Source organism: Lycium barbarum, chromosome 3 (genome assembly GCF_019175385.1).
Source record: "Lycium barbarum isolate Lr01 chromosome 3, ASM1917538v2, whole genome shotgun sequence".
Classification (NCBI taxonomy): domain Eukaryota; kingdom Viridiplantae; phylum Streptophyta; class Magnoliopsida; order Solanales; family Solanaceae; genus Lycium; species Lycium barbarum.
Window position 1 is genome coordinate 25967384 of NC_083339.1, and position 19942 is coordinate 25987325.

A 19942-nucleotide genomic window follows, 5' to 3' on the forward strand; every position below is an offset into this window, starting at 1 on the left:
AATTTATAGCTACTTTTTCTATATTTACAAATCGTAACTAGTTTTTGTTGTATTCGGTTGTATTTCGCGTTTTTGAAATACAGGGAAATATACGGAAATATAAAATCCGACAGAGTTTGCATTTTTGAAATACACTGAAATACAAAATCTAGCAGAGTAAAAATAGGCTGTATTTATGGAACAGATTCTCTTCTTTCATTTTAAATGGTAAGTCAAATTAAATCAACCATGTATCACGCATAACTGTTGAAGTTCCATAACAACCCACGTTTCTCTCTCTAAATTACTCCATTCCAAACTTTTAGAAATACTTCCAAATACAGAAAAATATACACTGGAATACAATGAAATATGGTTGATTGTTTAAGAAATATAAAATTGTAGTATGCGTATATACAATGGAATACAATGAAAGATGGTTGATTGTTTAAGAAATATAAAATTGTAGTATGCGTATATACAATGGAATACAATGAAATATCTCAGAAACTGTTTCATAAATTAGAAATACATTGAAATACAACGAAATATACTGAAATATACTGAAACAGTACACTGAAATATACTGAAACGTTTTATCAAACACTTGGTGAGCATGAAGCTCCACAACTCTCATCGGAGGTGGAGTATGCGTTGGATTCATGCCGAATGGGCAGTAGAATAGCGCCGTTATCAATGAGAGAAGAGATTCAACAATTATTAACGAAAAACATAGAGCAATTCGATCAAAAGAGCAGTTTAATGGTGGACCTGCGTTGGAATTTGAGGGTGTGTTGATGCACTGCACTTTCTTCGCCTTCACTACTATCCTTACAGTAGAAATCCCATGGCCGGTGAACCACCGCTGCCGCCGCGGAGAAGAAGTGGCAGTGTCGGAAAAGTAAGGAACAAACCAAATAAGATCAAGATCCTTCAATGGATTCATCAAAGAAAATCCCTTCAGAGATTGAAGAAGAATCTCCAACTTCCACACTAACCACAGATTCACCAAAAATCCAAGAAGAAGAAAAAGTTAACAACTTTGAGAACAGTTCTTCTTTTTCATCAAATTCTTCTACTTCCTCTGCTTCTTTTGGCTCAATGAAAATCAAGAAGAAAACAGATGATCATGTTAAAGAAAATGGAGAATAAAATAGTACTCAGAGTTTGGAAAAAACGTCAAAAAAGCCGAAATTGAACAAGAGTAGAAGCTACTCAAATGGGGCTTCAAGTATTTTCAGGAATTTGATAACTTGTGGGGCTGTGGATACTGATAAATTTGGAATTGTTCCACTTAGAAAAAATAAGACTTCTTTAACTGCTTCTGGTGAAAAAACAGTGAGTTTTTCTTCAGAGATTTGTAAATCAGAGAAACTTAAAGGGTCTCAAAGGATTTTTGGTAGTACTTGGAATCAGCAAACTAATGGAAGGAAAAGCTTGGAATTTTGGTATTGCTTGGAATCAGCAAACCGTGATGGGGCATTCAATTCGTCAAAGAATAAAAGTGAATTTGGCAGTCGTAGATCAGTTTCTGCTAATCATAAGCCAATCAATGGAAGTAGATCTCACAAATCGAGGGCGGCATTCAGAGGGTCCAGGCAAGGGAAGTAGATCTCACAGATCTGGGGGCAGGAGAGTGTCACGACCCAACCCCGTGGGCCATGACTAGTGTCCTAACTGGACCCTCATATACACACTCGCTTACGTTCATATAGATACAGAGGAAAACGCCGTCTTAAGCGGCCACGTATATCAGACATATCAAACACATCATACCGAAACCCGTAGGCAGGCGGAATGTGCATCGCCTGAATGTACAAACATATGCAAACATATAGGCCACTTAGGCCATTATAGTAACCGGGCCACTTAAGGCACAAATTTCAGACCAAACCAAACAAACATGACCCATGACCCACAATATGTCTACAGGCCTCTAATGAACATAACAAAATCATATGGCGGGACAGGGCCCCGCCGTACCCCTGAACGAATATACATATGCACAACGGTAAAATATGTACCCAAAATATGGCTCCTGAACAAAGGAGCACTTCAACTGCTGGAGAGATGTCCTACGTTGGCGGATCACCAACTCGATCGTCTGTACCTGCGGGCATGTAACGCAGCCCCCGAAGAACAGGGGGTCAGTACGGAAGATGTACTGAGTATGTAAAGCATATAACAAAGTGAATAAAATCATAAACAGAAATAAAGTACAAAATACAGGTACAGGAAGTAAGCACGAAATACAAAGTAACCAAACAACTTACTGGAACCATAGACCATACATGCCAAGAACGGTATCCGGTCCTTTGCAGGACCCGGGGAAAACGTGGCGCCGCCCTGCCCTCGACGCCACACACATCTAACTCCAGAAGTATTGCTCCGAAATCTCCGACACACAAATCATAATATCATATCATAATAACAGATCATATGTGGTTCAGCGAACCAGAACACATCTAACTCCATAACACATCTAACTTCGGAATTCATATACGGTGCCCGACCCTCGAGCGAGGAACTCGGGAACCGCGCGCACGATATAAACCGGCCCGGGACTCGGCGAAGAAGATCATAGCATATGCACGAGCAGAGTAGTGAGAAACTAATTCACATATGTCAAGACTCAATGGATTGATCAAACGTATTATCAGAATATTCGTACTGGATTTCTTTCATAGCATACTTTTGTCAGAACACTTATATCGGAATACTTGTATCAGATACTCATGTCAGATTACTTATACCAAAATATCCATATCAGAATATTCATATCAAAATATTCATATCAGAATACTTATATCATATCCAAATGCTTATGTCGGAACGTTTACATCAAACTACTTATGTCAGAGTACTCGTAGCGGAATGCTTGTTTTAGAGAGGCATGCAAATCAGAACGAACTCGGAGTAGTTAAGATGGCTATTATTAGTTGTTAGAATGATAATCAAAAGTTTCCTTTACTTATCGAGTGGAATGAGTCAAACAGAGCAATAGAGAAGGAGTCGGGAGTAGTGGGCCCACCTCGGGTCAACAGAGGTGGCGTACACAAATCACGTACATTAAATTTTATAGAGTCACTTATGGTAGTTTTAGTGTAATTCGGTTCCATCTGGCAAGTCATAGATGTTTAGACACTTATTTCAACAAGTTATGACGCATTTAGTTCAATTCGATTGAATGAAAAAGGGGCAAGTCCAAACTTAGATTTCTAGGAATAGAGTCACCCCCGAGGCTCGTATTCACACCTATTAGGTCTAAGACATGCCAAAAGAAGGAAGGGTAAGCTTTACATACCTTTCTTGCCTTTTACGCTCACCAAACTTCAAACCCCGTTTCGTCCAAAACCTACAAATGGTCACATTTACCAAATGTTACTATTAAGCTTTTGGCATCCAATCTTAAATTGGTACTTGTCTACCGAAATTTCGGCAGCACCTCCCCTATAAATACAACATCCCCGAGAATTCAACTCGGCCAAATATATCAACAACAACAACCCAACAATCCAACAACACCAACAATTTCCACAAAACACACTATAACATAAACAATCCTCTTTTCTATATAGTTCATCAACTTCCATTCCAACTCCACACTATCAAACTAATATCAACATTTTCCATAACCATTAACTAATTCAAGATTATTCAAACATATTTCAATAGCACTTCAAACAATATTCATGAATTCAAGTGTTTCCGCCAATTCCATATTCCATCCAAAACTCCTACGAATGCGACAAAACTACTAAATCTCATTGTTTTCTTCTCAAAACAACAACAATAGCATTAATTCACATTCTAGAATCTTACCTTCATAATTATATAAAATCTTCATTAAATTCACATAATTTCCCATAACAATCTATAACCATTTTCAATACCAATCTTGATTCCTTAGGCCCTTATTTACCTCACAAACACCACCACAACACAACTAACAAGATAATTAAAATATAATTCACCACTCCTCTTCACCATACCACACACGGCCATGCACACACATATCACAATTCCATGATTTCTATGCAATTCTAATCATTATAACATATATGCTTCTTCCATAACATAAAAGAATAAAATTCTTACCTTTTGCTTCAATTTTCCACTTTCCGCAAATGGAGCTTTCTTGCCAAACTAATTATACCACGTTGTAGAGAGCCTTAAACTTATCAAGAATTCAAGAAGGAAGGGATTTTTGGATTAAAGTCTAAAGACTTGGAAATTTTTTTTTGAAGGGAAGGGGGGGCCGAAACCCCCTATACTCTTGTTCTTGCTCTTTTTTTTTTTTTGGTTCTTGAAGGTTCTTGAAAAATGAAGACTTTGGCCCCCTTTTTATTATTATCTCATGGATTCATTACTCATGGGCTTGGGCTAATTTTTGCAAGACCATGGCCGGCCACCTATGTTCTTTGGCCATTTTTTTCTATTTTTTTTAAGCCCAATTTCCTTTGGTTTATTTTTTTGAAAATTCCCGAAACTAATTTCCAACGTTCCAATTTTGCCCTTGGCCTTTCTCCATATTTTCGCGTCAAAATTTTCAGAGGCAACATATACATAGTGGTTAGGGTCATAATATTGCCTTGTCTCCACAAGTCACCATTATTTCAAAATTTCCGAATATGCGAAAGTACGGGATATAACAGAGAGGGAACATAGAGAGAGAGAAAGAGAAGGGTGAGGGAGAAATAGATTTGAGAGGCGAGAGAAAACCAATTTAAAAGAGAAACTTGTGAAATACAGGACACTAGTTATGATGTGTAATTTAAGAAAATATTTTAGTTATGAACAATAAATAAAATAAAAGGTAGTTACTATTCATAAATAGGTCTTAGAAGTAGCTATGACAAGTAAATTTTCCGAAAAAAGGCTCAAAAAGCCCCATTTTGGACCTAATACCCCGAGTTGGCCGTTCGGCCCAAAGAATTCCCAAACACTAGTCGCCAAGCCCATTTACTACCAAAAAAGAAAAAGGAAAAAGACTTTTTGTGGCCACTTTAGTCGCCACAAAAGATCGAAAAGTCGTCACTAAAAGGTTCGCCCCAAAAAAGAGCAGGACTGTTTGTGGCAACTTTAGTGGCCATAAAGATCGAAAAGTCGTCACTAAAAGTTCGCTACAAAAAGAACAGGGCTATTTGGCGACTTTAGTCACCACTAAAGATCAAGGATAAAAATTCATATTGAGCCTTCAAAAAATATCCCAAAACGTTGTATAATATGTGTAACATTAGTAAGTATACGTTAACTGAGCCTTTAAGAAATATCCCAAAACATTGTATAATATGTGTATAACTAGAAAGTATACATTAATTATACATTTACTAAACAGAAAATAAACGTTGATTATACATTTATTATACACAAATTATACAACAATGATATATTATACATATACTTTAGGGACACATTTTCTATACGATAATGATACAATTTCTATACGTGTGATACATTTTTTCTATACATATACAGTAGTGATACATATTCTATACAATAATGATACAATTTCTATACGTATGATACATTTTCTATACATATACAACAATGATACAATTTACATACATATGCTGGAATTAGTTGAAAAATGGTTAGAAAATGCAATTATTTTGAAAAGGCTAAAAAATGACTTTTAAGATTCTTGGGGCACCGGGTGTCAATAGTTTCTCCTGGTTGGCCATTTGTGTCCTTTACCTAAAATAAGTAATATATATTTGTTATATATTTATTATTTACAAAATAATAAAAAGGGAAGGGATACAACGGTAGGACTCTTCCTTGTATTGGTTCTGTTCAATAAAAAGGGGCTTCTTCTGTAGAACTCCTTTAACGTTATTTTTCCTTCCCCCAGAACATAAATTCTTCTCCTTGTTCGCTCATTCTAAAAGTTTCTGCAACAAACTGTTCTTGGTTGAAGAATCTTCTACAAGCGTCGGGAATGATTATCTGTAACTAAGGTACTACCATAGACTGTGGCTATTTCGGTGTAGTTCGTGTTTTATAAACATGTGATTGCACTATTAGACTAGTGAAACGAGTTCAATGATCCTGCAAACTGTATGTTTGGTTTAATTCTTCATTAGTATCAGAGCCTAGGGTTTTATTTATTTTCTAGTCATATCCGCCGCAGTGCTGCTTGTTGTTGTCTTTTTTTTTTTTTTTATATATATATATTTTAGCGTGGAGCCAAAATTCTGTTTCGCAAGCTATGTTTCTTTGCCATATGTATTGATGTCACTTCAAAAGAATATGACCTTCTTTACTTGTTACATTGATAACTGAAAACTTATGCCAAGATAAGTTTACAGGATGTATAAGTGGTATGTCTCTCTTGAAAGTTTATCACTTATCTACCAAATGCTACCAACCTTGTTAGATTTATCATGTGTCTGTTGTATTACTTAATATGAGGACTAGAGGTGGATGCCCTTGCTCCACACGGGTGTGCCCAATCATAATAAAAAAGAAGATGAGCTTACTGTTTAAAATTTACATATCATTTGTGATGCACCCTGCTGTATATTGTTAATAAAGGTGGAGACAAGATCAAAAGTGTGTTAAGAGAACAATAGAGGTAGAAGACACAAAAGATCTTATGTTTAGTGAGAAAGCTCAGACAACCTGATAGAAATGGTTCGATAAAGCAGCAAGCAGTATCAATAGTGACTAAGGAAACGTATCAGTAAAAAGCCAAACACTAACAACTTAGGTACTGGTTAATCTTACAGAGGCATCCTTAACAATATCCTTCCATAAAAATAAATTCTATCATAACACTCATAAAGAAAATTCGGCTATATACTCATCACTATAAAATGTCAATTACATCAGAACTTCAAAGAGTATAAAATAGTGGACTTCCGTTCACAAATACGTTTAGTTTCTTCCATTCCATAAACTTCTTGCATTGCAGAAATTCCCAAACGCTCTTCAGTTCCCATAGACTTGCGTTCCTCCCAGTCGCAAAGCAAGTCCTTGTAAAGTTTCACATTCATCCAACTCCATCAAAAAGTATGTTTAATAGTTCTCACAACTGACTTACAACCGTTCATTGGAGGGAAAAGGTATCATTTCCCTCGATGCCTAATCCAGGTCAATGGAACTAACTTTAATTCTCAAATTTCCAACTCGAATCTTCTTAACTTGATTAGACCCACCATTGTCTTGCTTTTTCCTCATACAATTTTCTAACTAAACTAGAGGTTAAGGGAAAACCTAAACTACTTTGCTACTTTAACCTCGTTTTATTCCTTCGAGATTGAGTGTGTATCTTGCTTATGACAGTTTAGATTACATATTCACCTGTGCACAGTAAAGCGTTGTCATCATGTATGTGAAGTATCAAGATACATATTAGACACTAATAAGAAAAAATAAAGAGAGTGTTACACAAAACAACGGGAGTTGAGCTAAGAGGAATCTCATGCTGGAAACAACAATTGGTATAATATATGTTTCTCTCAGCAGGTTTTTAATGCCCAATTTTCCTAAGATGGTTTTGCTGATATCCTTGCTTTTACGAACTTAATGTATAAGTACAACCAAGCAGCAATGAGAAAATATAAGACCAGAAAGTGGGATCAAATCATGTCCAGGGATATAGGAATGAAATATAAAAATCTGTGAAACGAACAAATACTACATACAAATGACAAACAATATGAACGACATGCCCAAAAGCAAAGTAGAATGTTACTAAAAAAAAGTTTGAAGAGAAAATAAAACAGAATTTGTTTACCCCGGATTTGGATAATCAATTAAATTTGTAGGTGAGGTATAGGGTATGTGGTTATATCTTGAACTTATTTGATAGAGAAAAGAAATATATGAATATGCTATAAAAAAGCAACTAATAACCAATGGTTTGTTATAAACTCGTATATCCACTAATATATAAGCGCTATTTGATTTAGAAGTGTAAGAGATGAACACTGCGACTGGGGACCAAAATCAGCTATTTGAGAGAGATTTTATATAGTTTTTGCTATTACAAGAGTTCTTGAAAATGTAGAAGCCAACCCTCTAAAAGGAGGACAATGCCCCTTATTTATAGTACTGCCCCTTGAGCTTCATACAATATGAAAAATAAAATAATAAAGAGAGAGCTCTGAGTTGGAGTAGGTTGAGTTAGGTTGACCGTACGATCTGACATTCGTACGATTGGCAGTTGAACATGGCAGGATGTTATCGACACGTGGCAGCCGCGCAACGGATCTCCCGAACCAACGGCCACGATCAAATGGACCAATGGCAGGGATCAACCCGGTCATCGGGGAACCGGACCAAATGATGCCCTTCCTTTGCTTCGGTCCAAACACTCCTCCGGTTCAGAACGGGAGCCTTCGGGCACGTTCTTGTTCCTTTCTTCCTTCGATCTTTGGTCTCACCGGTTTAACATATATCCGATTTTTATCGTATACAGATAGTCCCCAAACTTCCCGGATCGTAGATTTGTCGGAGTGACGGGGAGTGGATGAATCTCGAAACCGGTGACTCCATTTGCCCATTGCCATCTTTTCATTTTTGGTGGGAACAGTTGCGCCACGTTCTTCTTCCATCGGCCACGTGTCCTATCCGGGATGGTCCGCCCTGACAACCGCCACACGCATGTCGTTTCAAGTCATTCCTCATTAATTATGGGGACACGTGGCGCACCCCGGTTGGTCGGAAATCGTAACCGCCTGAAGCCCACACCTATAAAACGTCTTCAACTTCTTCATTCTCCCATTTTCACGACTCATTTCTTTTCATTTTCACTCTCTACTGCATTTCTTCATCTTCACTACATCTGGTTATCCTCTATATCAAGTTTGTTGCTGATTCATCGTTTATGCCGCGTGAAAGGAAACAACTTTGCCAACATCTTCACTAGCTACTCTTGTTTGAGTGTTGCTGCTTCTCATTCTATCATTTCTTGAACCATCTGCTCTCCTACTCCATTTGCTAACTTTCCTTTCGAATTTTGCCAAGTCCTTCTTCGTAATCTCCAAATGTCTGAAACCACTTCCCATGATATTCCCTCGGTTTCATCTCAAGGAACCGAACCTGCTTCTCTAACTAAAGCAAAGAGCACCCTCGAGCCCACTGCCTCGGATATTATACCGGCCAAGCCTAACTTCAACAAATATTTTGTGGTCGAAAAACCTTCCTCGGTATCCGACAAAGGATATGACGTGAGACGATATCCCTCCTCCATTACCGAGGATAAACTTGACCTGGTTCGGTCTGACTGTGGATGGGACACTCGCTCAGTCCAAGTTTTTGCCCCCGGGCCGGACGAGTCAGTCACCGACCATCGGGAGGGCTTCTTGTATGTCTATACGTACCCTTTCACTCTCAAGCTCAACCCTCCGATCGATCCGGTCATCTTGGACATGTGCCAGACCTACGACGTGACCTTGGCACAGATTGGTCCGATCGTTTGGAGGGTCGTGGCGTGCCTCCGGTTGCTAGCCAACAATGCCGAGAAGGAGTTCACGCTAGCCCACCTGATACACTTATATTCCCCGAGGTTATTCCAGGGTGGCGTAATAAAACTCACAAAGCGTAGCCGGAATCCATTTTTCTCAAAAAATGGATGAAGACAGAGACCGGGGCTGGTTAGAGAGATACGTCTGGGTGCGGACCTCGGACATCATTCCGGACGATTACATGCCTTTTCCGGAAACGTGGAACAACAAACGTAAGCCCGAACTCTAAGTAATTGCCTTTGTATGTTTTGTCACACTTCGGTCTTACTTTCTCATTGATTTTCTTATTTATAATAGCCAACGGATGGATTCCTCCGGTCGTCCGGAATCTGAACGAGTGGGTCACTACACTCCTTAGCCAGCATGTGCACGACAACCGGACGTGGAGCCACCTGTCACGCGGCCGATGGGTCGCCCAGAACCACGGTAATACTTTGCTTCTATCTATGTTCATTGCGCCTTCCATTACCCGTACTCATTGCGTCTTTGCTTTTCAGGTTTGCCCAAGGGCTCGGTTGATCCCAGGCCGGAGTCGGCTGCCGAACCCATAACGTCAGCACTGGAGTTCGATTCAGCAGGTGCATCTCGCATCCTCGCTGCTGCTGCTGCCAAGAGAAAAAGGCCCTCGGACAAAGGGCAGAAACCAAAGAAACGGGCGAGGAGCGTCGTTAGGACCTTAAGGGACGAAGCAGAGCCCGAGCTCCTCGTTCGGAGAATCAGTGAGGCCCCTTTCGTGGCCCCTATTCCGAAAGCGGTGGTCACTGTTTCACCCCTTCTTTCAGCCGGGGAGGGAGCCTCGGCGCCCGTATTATACAAAGGTGAGGAAGAAATTCATTTCCCAACTCCTCTAAGGTCGATTGAATTCATCGATATTTCAGGCGACGCTTCTTCCGAGGAGACCCCCCTACAAAGGACAAGAAGATCCAGGGAGGCGACTGCTGCCGAAGCCGGTCAAAGGACCGAATCGGTCGTGGAGACCGAAGTCCCCCTTGTCGTTCATCTGGTGCCTGAGCCTGAGCCGGCTGCGTCTTCGGAGATCCCTGCTTTTGCTGAGATCGCTCCAAGTTCTCCAACTCCGGCTCCGAGGCCAGATTAGTTTGAGGACATGTTCTCGAGCACTCCTCCTGCAATCGGCGAAGCCGCGGGTTTTGGGCATCTCCAGATCCTTCGGGCCACGAGTACGGCTAGCTGGTCATTTGAATCGGGTGCCAGGGACAGCTTGGTGCGTATCGTTCCGGCCCCAAGTGTGGAGCCGAGGAGGACAAGATCAGCTACGGTCACCGTCCCCGAGGATTGCAGCTTTCTTTCTCGCCCGATGGGCGTGGCCAGCTATTTGAGGCCTCTTGTCTCGGATTCGGACAAGCGAAAGATGAACGGGGTCTCTTGGCAATGCCTCATTAATGAGGGTATGCATGCGGGCAACCGAGTAAGTTTACTAGCCATCTTTGCATAATTCCACTGAGAATTTTAGCCTTGTTCAAGTTTTTAACTTGCTTCATTTGCAAAGTGTGGTGTTGGTTAACGAAGCCTTCGTCCGTGCCCAGCAAAAGGTAGACGATCTCAAGGGCCAACTGGATGCCCAGGGCCGGGAAACGGAGAAATATTTACACCTTATTCGGGAAAAGAAGGAGGAGTTGAACCAAGCAGTTGCTCTTTCCAACCTCCTACCCGAGCTCGATGCGACAAAGGTCGAAAACAGACAGTTAAAGGGTGAGCTGGCCGCGATGGCCGAATATAACCGGAGCCTTGAAGCGGACAAGATAGGCCTTAGCCGAGACAACACTCGCTTCTCTTCAAAACTCGGCGAGCTCAAAACCGCCATTTCTCAACTCCGGGAGGAGTTAGACACTGCCAAGTCCGAGGCTTCAAGCATGGCCGAGAGGCATCCGCTGCTCGAATTTGAAAATGCCCGGGATAAAGAGCGTATGAGGGTGCTCGACGAGAAAGCGGAGAAAAGGGGCCAAATATGCGGTGCTCTGAGAACCGAGCTCCGGGATACGGCCGATGCTAATGACGCCCTAAAGGCCGAGCTCAATTTAGCCATCCAAATGCAGAATGTCCTCGGAGAGGCTCGGGATGATCTGGCGGCAAAGTTAGCCCAGGCCGAGGCCTATTTGAATGAGGCTTTGAAGAGCGTGGAGGCCGCCGAGGCTCATGCTACCATTTCCGCTGAATACGAGAAATGGAAATCTCTGAGGATCACCCTCGAGCAAGTCGAGCACGGCTTTGCGGATCTTCCGACCCTGATTCTTGAGGCTAGAAGAGTTGAGGAAGAGGCCAAGGGTGCCCTCGGGTATGAGTCTGACGAATCCGAGCGAATAGTGTCCGAAGCCTCCGGATCCAGTCATGCCGGATAGATTAGGGCCTGTATTTGGCCTTTTTCTTTTTTCTTTTTTCTTTTTGCCTTTGTAAGAATCCCTGATGTAAAATCCTTCGTATGAATATACATGTGTTTTCCTTGACTCTTTGCCTTTGTTCTAATGTTTGTTGTGATTTCCGACCGGATTGCCGATCTGCCTTAAAGAATCATTATTGCTGACTATGCCTGAATATCGGCTTCTTACTTCATCCGGTGCACTTTGTCCGAGAATCTATTGAGTTTTTTCCCGTGGGTCTTATCTTATACTTTGTGAATTCGGACGTCTTCGAATCACGACGGGCATTTTTATAGCCGGAATTTCTCGGCTATTTTTATCTTTTAAGGCCGGTATATTTCGGACACCTGAGTCTCAGCCTTAGCCGGGTTTTGATGTAAAAGTCCCCGTTTGTGGGGTTAACAATTTTGGCTCGGTTCACTATGACCTTGGTGCCTTTGTCAAATTTCGACCGTAGCGCCCGGTATCGGGTATATGAATGAAGTGGTGCCAAAATACGACAGTAATCGTCGAGGTAGAATGCTTACTATCATCGGGGTAAAGTGCTTTACCAGTAAGACATCTCAAGATAATGTTATCCAAACTTTGGATATCTTTTGTATTGCAAGTATTTATATACATGAGAATTAACTTGAACTTTTTCCTCCTGCCTTTGTCGTAGCAAATACTAAATGGACACGATTCATTCTGATCGTTTGGTCCTTACATCGGATCCTAGTGCAGAAGGTCTGGTTCTTTGTTTTGCCGTAGCAAATATTGCGTGGACACGATTCATTTTGATCGTTTGGTCCTTACATCAGAACCTAATAGTTTAGGTCCGGTTTTGTTTGAGTGCTCCTCCGGTTTTTTCTAACCGGGGCATACTTCGAAGTGGGTATTATAGTCCCCTAGCTCTTATCCGAGCTGCAAGGTCGGGTGAGTGCTATTGAGTCCCCACTCGCATTGTGCGACCTCGAGTAACACGTTGTACTTGTTGCCTCATTAAAAACCTTGTCGGAAAACCCATCTTGGGAAAAAACCGCACTAAGGAAAAGAGTGCAACACGTGTTTTCAGATTTAGATTCTTTTCTTTGTCCGGTACTCGGCTTCCTGCAAAAAAGAAAGGTCAAATAGAAAAACATGGGAGTTCATACCTTAGCAGTAGTATCTTTTTAGATGAGCCACATTCCAATTATTGCGCAACCGTTGCCCGTCCATGGACTCCAGCTGGTATGATCCTTTACCCGTTACCTCGGTTACCTTGTACGGTCCTTCCCAGTTCGGACCCAGTTTTCCTTCATTGGGATTCTTGGTGTTCAAGGTAACTTTTCGAAGCACCAAGTCCCCAACTTGGAAATGACGAAAATTGGCTCTCCGATTGTAGTACCTTTCCACCCTCTGTGTCTGGGCCGCAATACGGACTAACGTGTTTTCGCGAAGTTCATCCGTGAGGTCGAGCTTTATGGCCATGGCCTTCTCGTTTGATTCCTCGGTCGTATATCGGAACCGGAGGGTCGGTTCGCCAACTTCCACGGGAATAAGGGTTTCAGTCCCGTAGACCAACGAGAAAGGAGTTTCCCCCGTGCTTGATTTCGATGTGGTTCTGTAAGCCCATAATACGTCCGGTAATATTTCTCTCCAATGATGCTTCGATGCTTCACGTCTTTTCCTCAGATTTTGGATTATTGTCTTGTTCATGGATTCCGCCTGTCCGTTCGCACACGGGTGATACGGAGTTGATACTATTTTCTTGATCTTCAACCCTTCGAGGAAATTGTTGACTTTGCCACCCATGAACTGGGGTCCGTTATCACAAGTTATCTCAGCAGGGATGCCGAAACGACAGATGATGTGGTCCCATATGAAGTCAATGACTTCCTTCTCTTTGATTTTTTCAAAGGCCTGCGCTTCAACCCATTTGGAGAAATAATCAGTCATAAACAAAATAAACGGGCTTTACCTGGTGTCCATGGTAGCGGACCGACATTGTCCATTCCTCATTTCATGAAAGGCAAGGTGACACCACCGAATGCAACAACTCCTCGGGCTGATGAATCATCGGAGTATGTCTCTGACACCCGTCACATTTTCGGACAAAATTCCTTGAGTCTTCCTCCAACCGGTTCCAATAATAACCGGCCCTGATAATCTTTCGGACCAGAGCATCAGCACTGGAGTGATTGCTGCAGGTTCCTTCGTGCACCTCTTTCATCACATATTCCGTCTCTCCGGGACCCAAACACTTAGCTAGGGGCCCGAAGAAAGTGCGTCGATACAATTGTCCGTCTACCAAGCAGAAACGCGCAGCTTTGGTCCTTAAAGATCGTGATTCTTTTGGGTCATTCGGGAGCTTCCCATCACGCAAGTAGTCGATGTACTTGTTGCGCCAATCCCAAGTTAAACCCATGGTGTTTACTTCGGCATGTCTGTTTTCTATCGCCGTGTTCAACAAGTGCACCGTAGTCCCGGGGTTGATTTCTTCCCCTTCGACCGAGGATCCCAAATTTGCCAATGCATCGGCTTCACTATTCTGCTCCCTCGGTATGTGCTGTACGGTCCATTCTTTAAATCGATGTAGTATCAGTTGGATTTTTTCGAGATACCTCTGCATGTGTTCGTCCTTGACCTCGAAGACGTCGTTCACTTGGTTTACGACCAAGAGCGAGTCGCACTTTGCCTCGATTATGTCGGCCCCCATACTTCGGGCCAATTCCAAACCTGCAATCATAGCCTCATACTTGGCTTCATTGTTAGTCAATTTAGCGGTTCTAATAGACTGTCGAACGGCGTCCCCGGCCGGGGTTGTAAGGACGATTCCCAGCCCGGAACCTTTAAGGTTCGAGGCCCCGTCCGTATGTAGCGACTAGATACCCGAGGCCTTCCCCGAGGTCAGCAGAAGTTCTTTCTCGACCTCGGGGACCATAACCGGGGTGAAATCTGCCACGAAGTCGGCCAAAATTTGGGACTTGATGGCCGTTCGAGGTTTGTACTCGATATCATACCCGCTAATCTCGATGGCCCACTTAGTTAGTCTACCCGATAATTCCGGTTTATGCATGATGTTTTTCAGGGGGTAAGTAGTTACTACACATATTGGATGGCATTGAAAATAGGGCTTGAGATTTCTAGAAGCACTTACCAGTGCCAATGCCAATTTTTCCAAGTGGGGATAATGGGTCTCCGTATCCCCCAAAGTTCTACTTACATAATAGATAGGGAATTGCGTACCTGATTCTTCTCGGACCAAAACGCCACTTACCGCTACCTCGGAGACAGCGAGGTAGAGAAAACGCTGCTCGTCCGCTTTTGGTGTGTGTAACAACGGTGGGCTGGACAAGTATCTCTTCAACTCTTGCAAAGCTCTTTGGCACTCCGGTGTCCAAACGAAGTCGTTCTTCTTCCTTAGTAAGGAGAAGAAACGATGACTCTTGTCTGAGGACCTCGATATGAAGCGACTCAACGCCGCTATCCTTCCAGTGAGCCTTTGTACTCCTTTGACGTTATTCACCACCTCGATATCCTCGATGGCCTTAATCTTGTCCGGGTTGATTTCGATCCCCCGGTTTGACACCATGAAACCCAAAAATTTGCCGGACCTTACCCCGAAGGCGCAGTTTTTTGGGTTGAGCTTCATGTTATACTTGCGGAGCACGTCGAAGGTTTCCTACAAATGTTTTAAATGGTCCTCTGTTTCCAGGGACTTGACTACCATGTCGTCAATATAAACTTCTATTGTTTTTCCTATTTGTTCTTCGAACATCTCATTAACTAGGCGTTGATAAGTTGCACCGGCACTTTTTAATCCAAAAGGCATGACATTGTAACAGTAAGTCCCATACCGGGTAATAAAGGATGTTTTCTCTTGATCCTCCGGGTGCATCCGAATTTGGTTATACCCGGAGTAAGCATCGAGAAAACTTAACATATCTTGCCTGGCCGTTGCATTGATCATTCTATCGATGTGAGGCAATGGAAATGAATCCTTCGGGTATGCTTTATTTAAATCCTTGTAATCAACACACATTCAAAATTTATTAACTTTCTTGGGCACCACTACCACGTTAGCTAGCCAATCCGGGTACTTTACCTCCCGGATAGAACCTATTTTTAAAAGATTTGTTACCTCGTCTTTCACGAAGGCGTGTTTTGCTTCCACCATGGGCCTTCTCTTCTGCTTCACCGGGGGAAACTTCCCGTCCAAGCTAAGCTTGTGAGTTGCCACTTCTGGTGATATACCTGTCATATCTATATGGGACCATGAGAAGCAATCTGCGTTAGCTCGAAGAAATTCGATTGACTTGTTCCTGAGCTCCGGGGTTAACCCCGTGCCCAGGTATACCTTTCTGTCCGGTAGGTACTCGAACAAGATGATCTGCTCCAGCTCCTCGACAGTCGACTTGGTTGCATCCGAGTCATCCGGCATGACAAATGATCTGGGTACATCGAAATCACCCTCTTCATACCCTGGATCCGACTCGGTGTACTTTGATTGCTATTTGGTGTCCGCTTTTCCGGTTAGATCTTCTTCCTTGTGAACCGATTATTTAGGCCGAGGCGTCGCTTCCTCGACCGCGAACATCTCCCTTGCAGCGGGTTGTTCACCTCGGATGGTTTTTATCCCTTCCGGCCTAAAGCTTTGCTTCTCCGAATGGGAGTATGGCCGATACCTTTCCCTCGACGATTCAGCCTTCGTTCCGTAACCCTTCCTTGGTCTCTTAAAACTTTTATTCACATTTATAGGCCCCGGGGGAAGCTCGAATTGATCATCCTCCACCCGAATCTTTGACTCGTATCGGTTATGGACATCAACCCATGTCACAGCCTCGTACTCCAACAAGCTTTCCTTTAATTTGAACGAAGCCGTTGAGCTCTGAACATTGAGCCCCTTTGTGAAAGCTTGTGCAGCCCATTCTTCTGGAACCGGGGGGAGTTCCATCCGTTCCCTTTGGAATCGGTTGACGAATTGCGCAGTAACTCATCATCTCTTTGGGTTATACGGAAAATGTCGGCCTTACGGGCCTGTACCTTTTTGGCACCGGCGTGAGCTTTGATGAAGGCATCGGCGAGCATCTCGAAAGAGGTGATCAAATGCTCAGGTAGATGGTCGTACCATGTCAATGCTCCTTTTGACAAAGTTTCCCTGAACTTTTTCAGCAATACCGATTCAATTTCGTCCTCCTCCATATCATTGCCTTTTATGGCGCATGTGTATAAGGTCACGTGTTCGTGTGGGTCCGTTGTGCCATCATATTTATGGATATCCGGCATCTTGAATCTCTTCGGGATTAGTTTTGGAGCCGCCCTCGGAGGAAATGGCCTTTGGATATACCTCTTCAAATCCGGCCCTTTTAGTAAAGGCGGAGCCCCCGGGATTTGATCCACCCGAGAGTTATATGTTTCGACCCTCTTTTCGGTCGAGTCCACCCGCTTTGCTAAAGTTTTGAGCATTTTTAGAACCTCGGTGGAAGAACCAGCTCCGGATCCATTGCTTTCAATAACCCGTGCCTCATCCCTTCTGGGTTCAGCAACACCGCTCGTCTTTTACGGGGTCGTTGTATCCCATCGTGTTTGTAATTGGGCAATTGCGATTCCTTGTTCGGCAATCACCGCTCTCTGTTCCTGCAACATTTCAAAGATTAAACGTAAGTCAATATTGTCATTAGGTGCATCCGGCTCTTTCCGGCCCTGTGTCCGGGACAAAGTAACAGAATTATGGGTATTTAAGGGATCAGTGGCCGGTAAGGTGGCATTCTCCTGGTCCACGGTGTTTTGCCTATTGAGGCCCTCCCTCGAATTAGCGGGATTCAGGTCAGCGGGATTTGACAATCCTCGTAGCCCGCTGCCTTCATTTTCGGCCACAATCTCATTGTTGTTGACGTGACCAGATTATCCACTGTCAGCCATTTGGTCCGTTTTTTCGGAGACGAACATAAGATATTTTCAACTTTGATGGGTAAATGTCACGACCCAGCTAGGGGCCGCGACGGGTACCCGGGGCTAACCACCGAGCACCGCTCGTTCTGTCGCTCATTTTATTCAGTTTATACCCTTTTTATCATCTTTATACTCATAGCGTAGGAAAAATCATATCTCGTATAGAAACATAAAATACTTTCATGTACATGTGCTCTTTGGCTAGCAAAATAATATATATAGGTATAGATATACAGCAGCGATCTCGTGAGACCATCTAACCCGTACTGCGTATCTACGAGCCTCTACTGGGGAACTGAACATAGGGACGGGACAAGACTCCATCTTGCCCAAAATACATATACAAGGCTATATATATACACAAAAGAATAGCCATAAGCACCTCCGGGACAATGGAGGGCTTCCAATCAGCTGACAGCTACTACGGATCTGGATCGAGCTCTCCTCCCTGTCTACCTGTGGGCATGAACACAACGTCCAAAGAAAACAAACGTCAATACGAATATTGTACTGAGTATGAAAGGCATAAACAATGAAGTAAGACAATGATATAAGAAAGATACTCATATGGAACATCGGAATCTAACTGCCAAGTATAAGAAAACAAATCATGCTGTCTTACTCATGCTCATCATCATATCATATCATATATGCATCATGTATAAACTGCCCGTCCGTATCGGATCGGTGTGATAATCATAACAGAGCCCGCGTCCAGGCCTTCCGCGTCCGGGGTAACATCTCATGCCGCCCACTAGTGGTGTCTGCCCATGCCATCTGGCCATGGTGTATCACATAGCTGCCCGCCTTGGCGGTGACTTCCCGGCCAAATAGGCGCGGTGTAATAGTAATATCATCATATGCTCATCACAATATGCTTAGCTTATCATAATACATACTCTATCGGGGTGACGTAAGGGCGTGATCCCCCGATTGCATTATGGAACAATCATGGACATTCTGCCTCACCGTGAAGGAATTAGCATATAAGGTGAGTGTAAGCGATAAATAACATCATTAGACTTTCTATACTTTAACTCATTACCTTGTGTAGCTAATTATAGACATAGGCTCATGGATAAGAAACAAGTCACGCTATAGGATTCATGCCATTAGAAAAAAGGGACTAGCCTCACATACCTTTGACGTTTAACTAACTATCGCTTGATTGTCCTCCTTCGATATCTCGTTTCTACCTTCAAGAGAGAATTCACACCATCGTTAGTTAATCAACTATAAGAACGCACTACTATTTCTAGAGACAATTGGGCAGCACTTTCTTTATTTACACTACTTTTCCCATATTTCATGTCAACTTCCAACACCCACAACAACAATTACAATATAGCAATCAACCATCATCATTAATATACAATGACCACGATCCACCATTTCTCTTCATTTTTCCCAGATTTATGGTTTTGGGTTCACTATCGTATTTTTTCATGTATCACACTTATCTCATGGTCTACATGTCATTTATAACGTATTCATACTCATAACACACTAACATTCATGATTCAATTCAACTACCATTCACTCATGGCACTATTCACTCGTTTATGACCTATTTGCTATGCTTTTCTACAATTCGGGTGTCTGAACCTTCCAATACCTTAAACAACATGAAATGGTCATGAAACTTACCTTAGATGATGGTTAAACAAGCTTTGAATGTATTTACTCCTCTAGCACCAAAACCCTACTTCACTCTTTTTTGGAACTTCTTGGTTTGGATGAACTCCACTTGAGTTTCACACACTTTGTTTCATGGATTTAATGTTGTTAATCATTGATTTCCTTGTTATTCTTATGGTTGAAGTGTTTGGAGAATTTTCTAGAGAGTTCTTGAGTGGTGTAGATGAGAAAATGAAATGAAATGAATGAAAAGGGTCCCTTATAATAATCACAAAATCTAATTTTTTTTATGAACAGTAGTCGGGATGCACAGTGGTCGTAAACCCCACTTTACGGGCCGTATTCTGGTTTATGATCCGTCCTTTGCGTCCGTATTTAAGCATATCAAAACCAGATGCTAGAGATCATGGCAGTTTACGACTCAGTTTACGGGCCGTATTTCAATTTACAGTCCGTATTCCAAGTCGTTTTTAACCATTTGAAGCATTTGACAGAAAGTTGAAATTTTTGAAAGGTTGGAGGACGATAGCAGTTTACGGTCCGTAAATCACTTTACGGGGGCCG

At 42.5% G+C, this 19942-nt stretch overlaps 1 protein-coding gene across 1 annotated transcript; it reads left to right on the plus strand.

The window, feature by feature from the left end:
* The first annotated feature begins 915 nt into the window (after window positions 1–915).
* Window positions 916–1590, plus strand: LOC132630565 (uncharacterized). Its single transcript, XM_060346135.1, has 2 exons — window positions 916–1110; window positions 1168–1590. Exons 1-2 carry the CDS (start codon window positions 916–918, stop codon window positions 1588–1590), a joined length of 618 nt encoding a protein of 205 aa, XP_060202118.1.
* Window positions 1591–19942: the final 18352 nt, after the last annotated feature.

What these genes read in the sequence shown, in the direction of transcription:
- LOC132630565 (XM_060346135.1), top strand. Translation starts at nt 916, where the DNA reads ATGGATTCATCAAAGAAAATCCCTTCAGAGATTGAAGAAGAATCTCCA. An exon ending in AGAAGAAAACAGATGATCAT is followed by an intron (nt 1,111 to 1,167) that starts GTTAAAGAAAAT and finishes ACGTCAAAAAAG; the next exon opens with CCGAAATTGAACAAGAGTAG.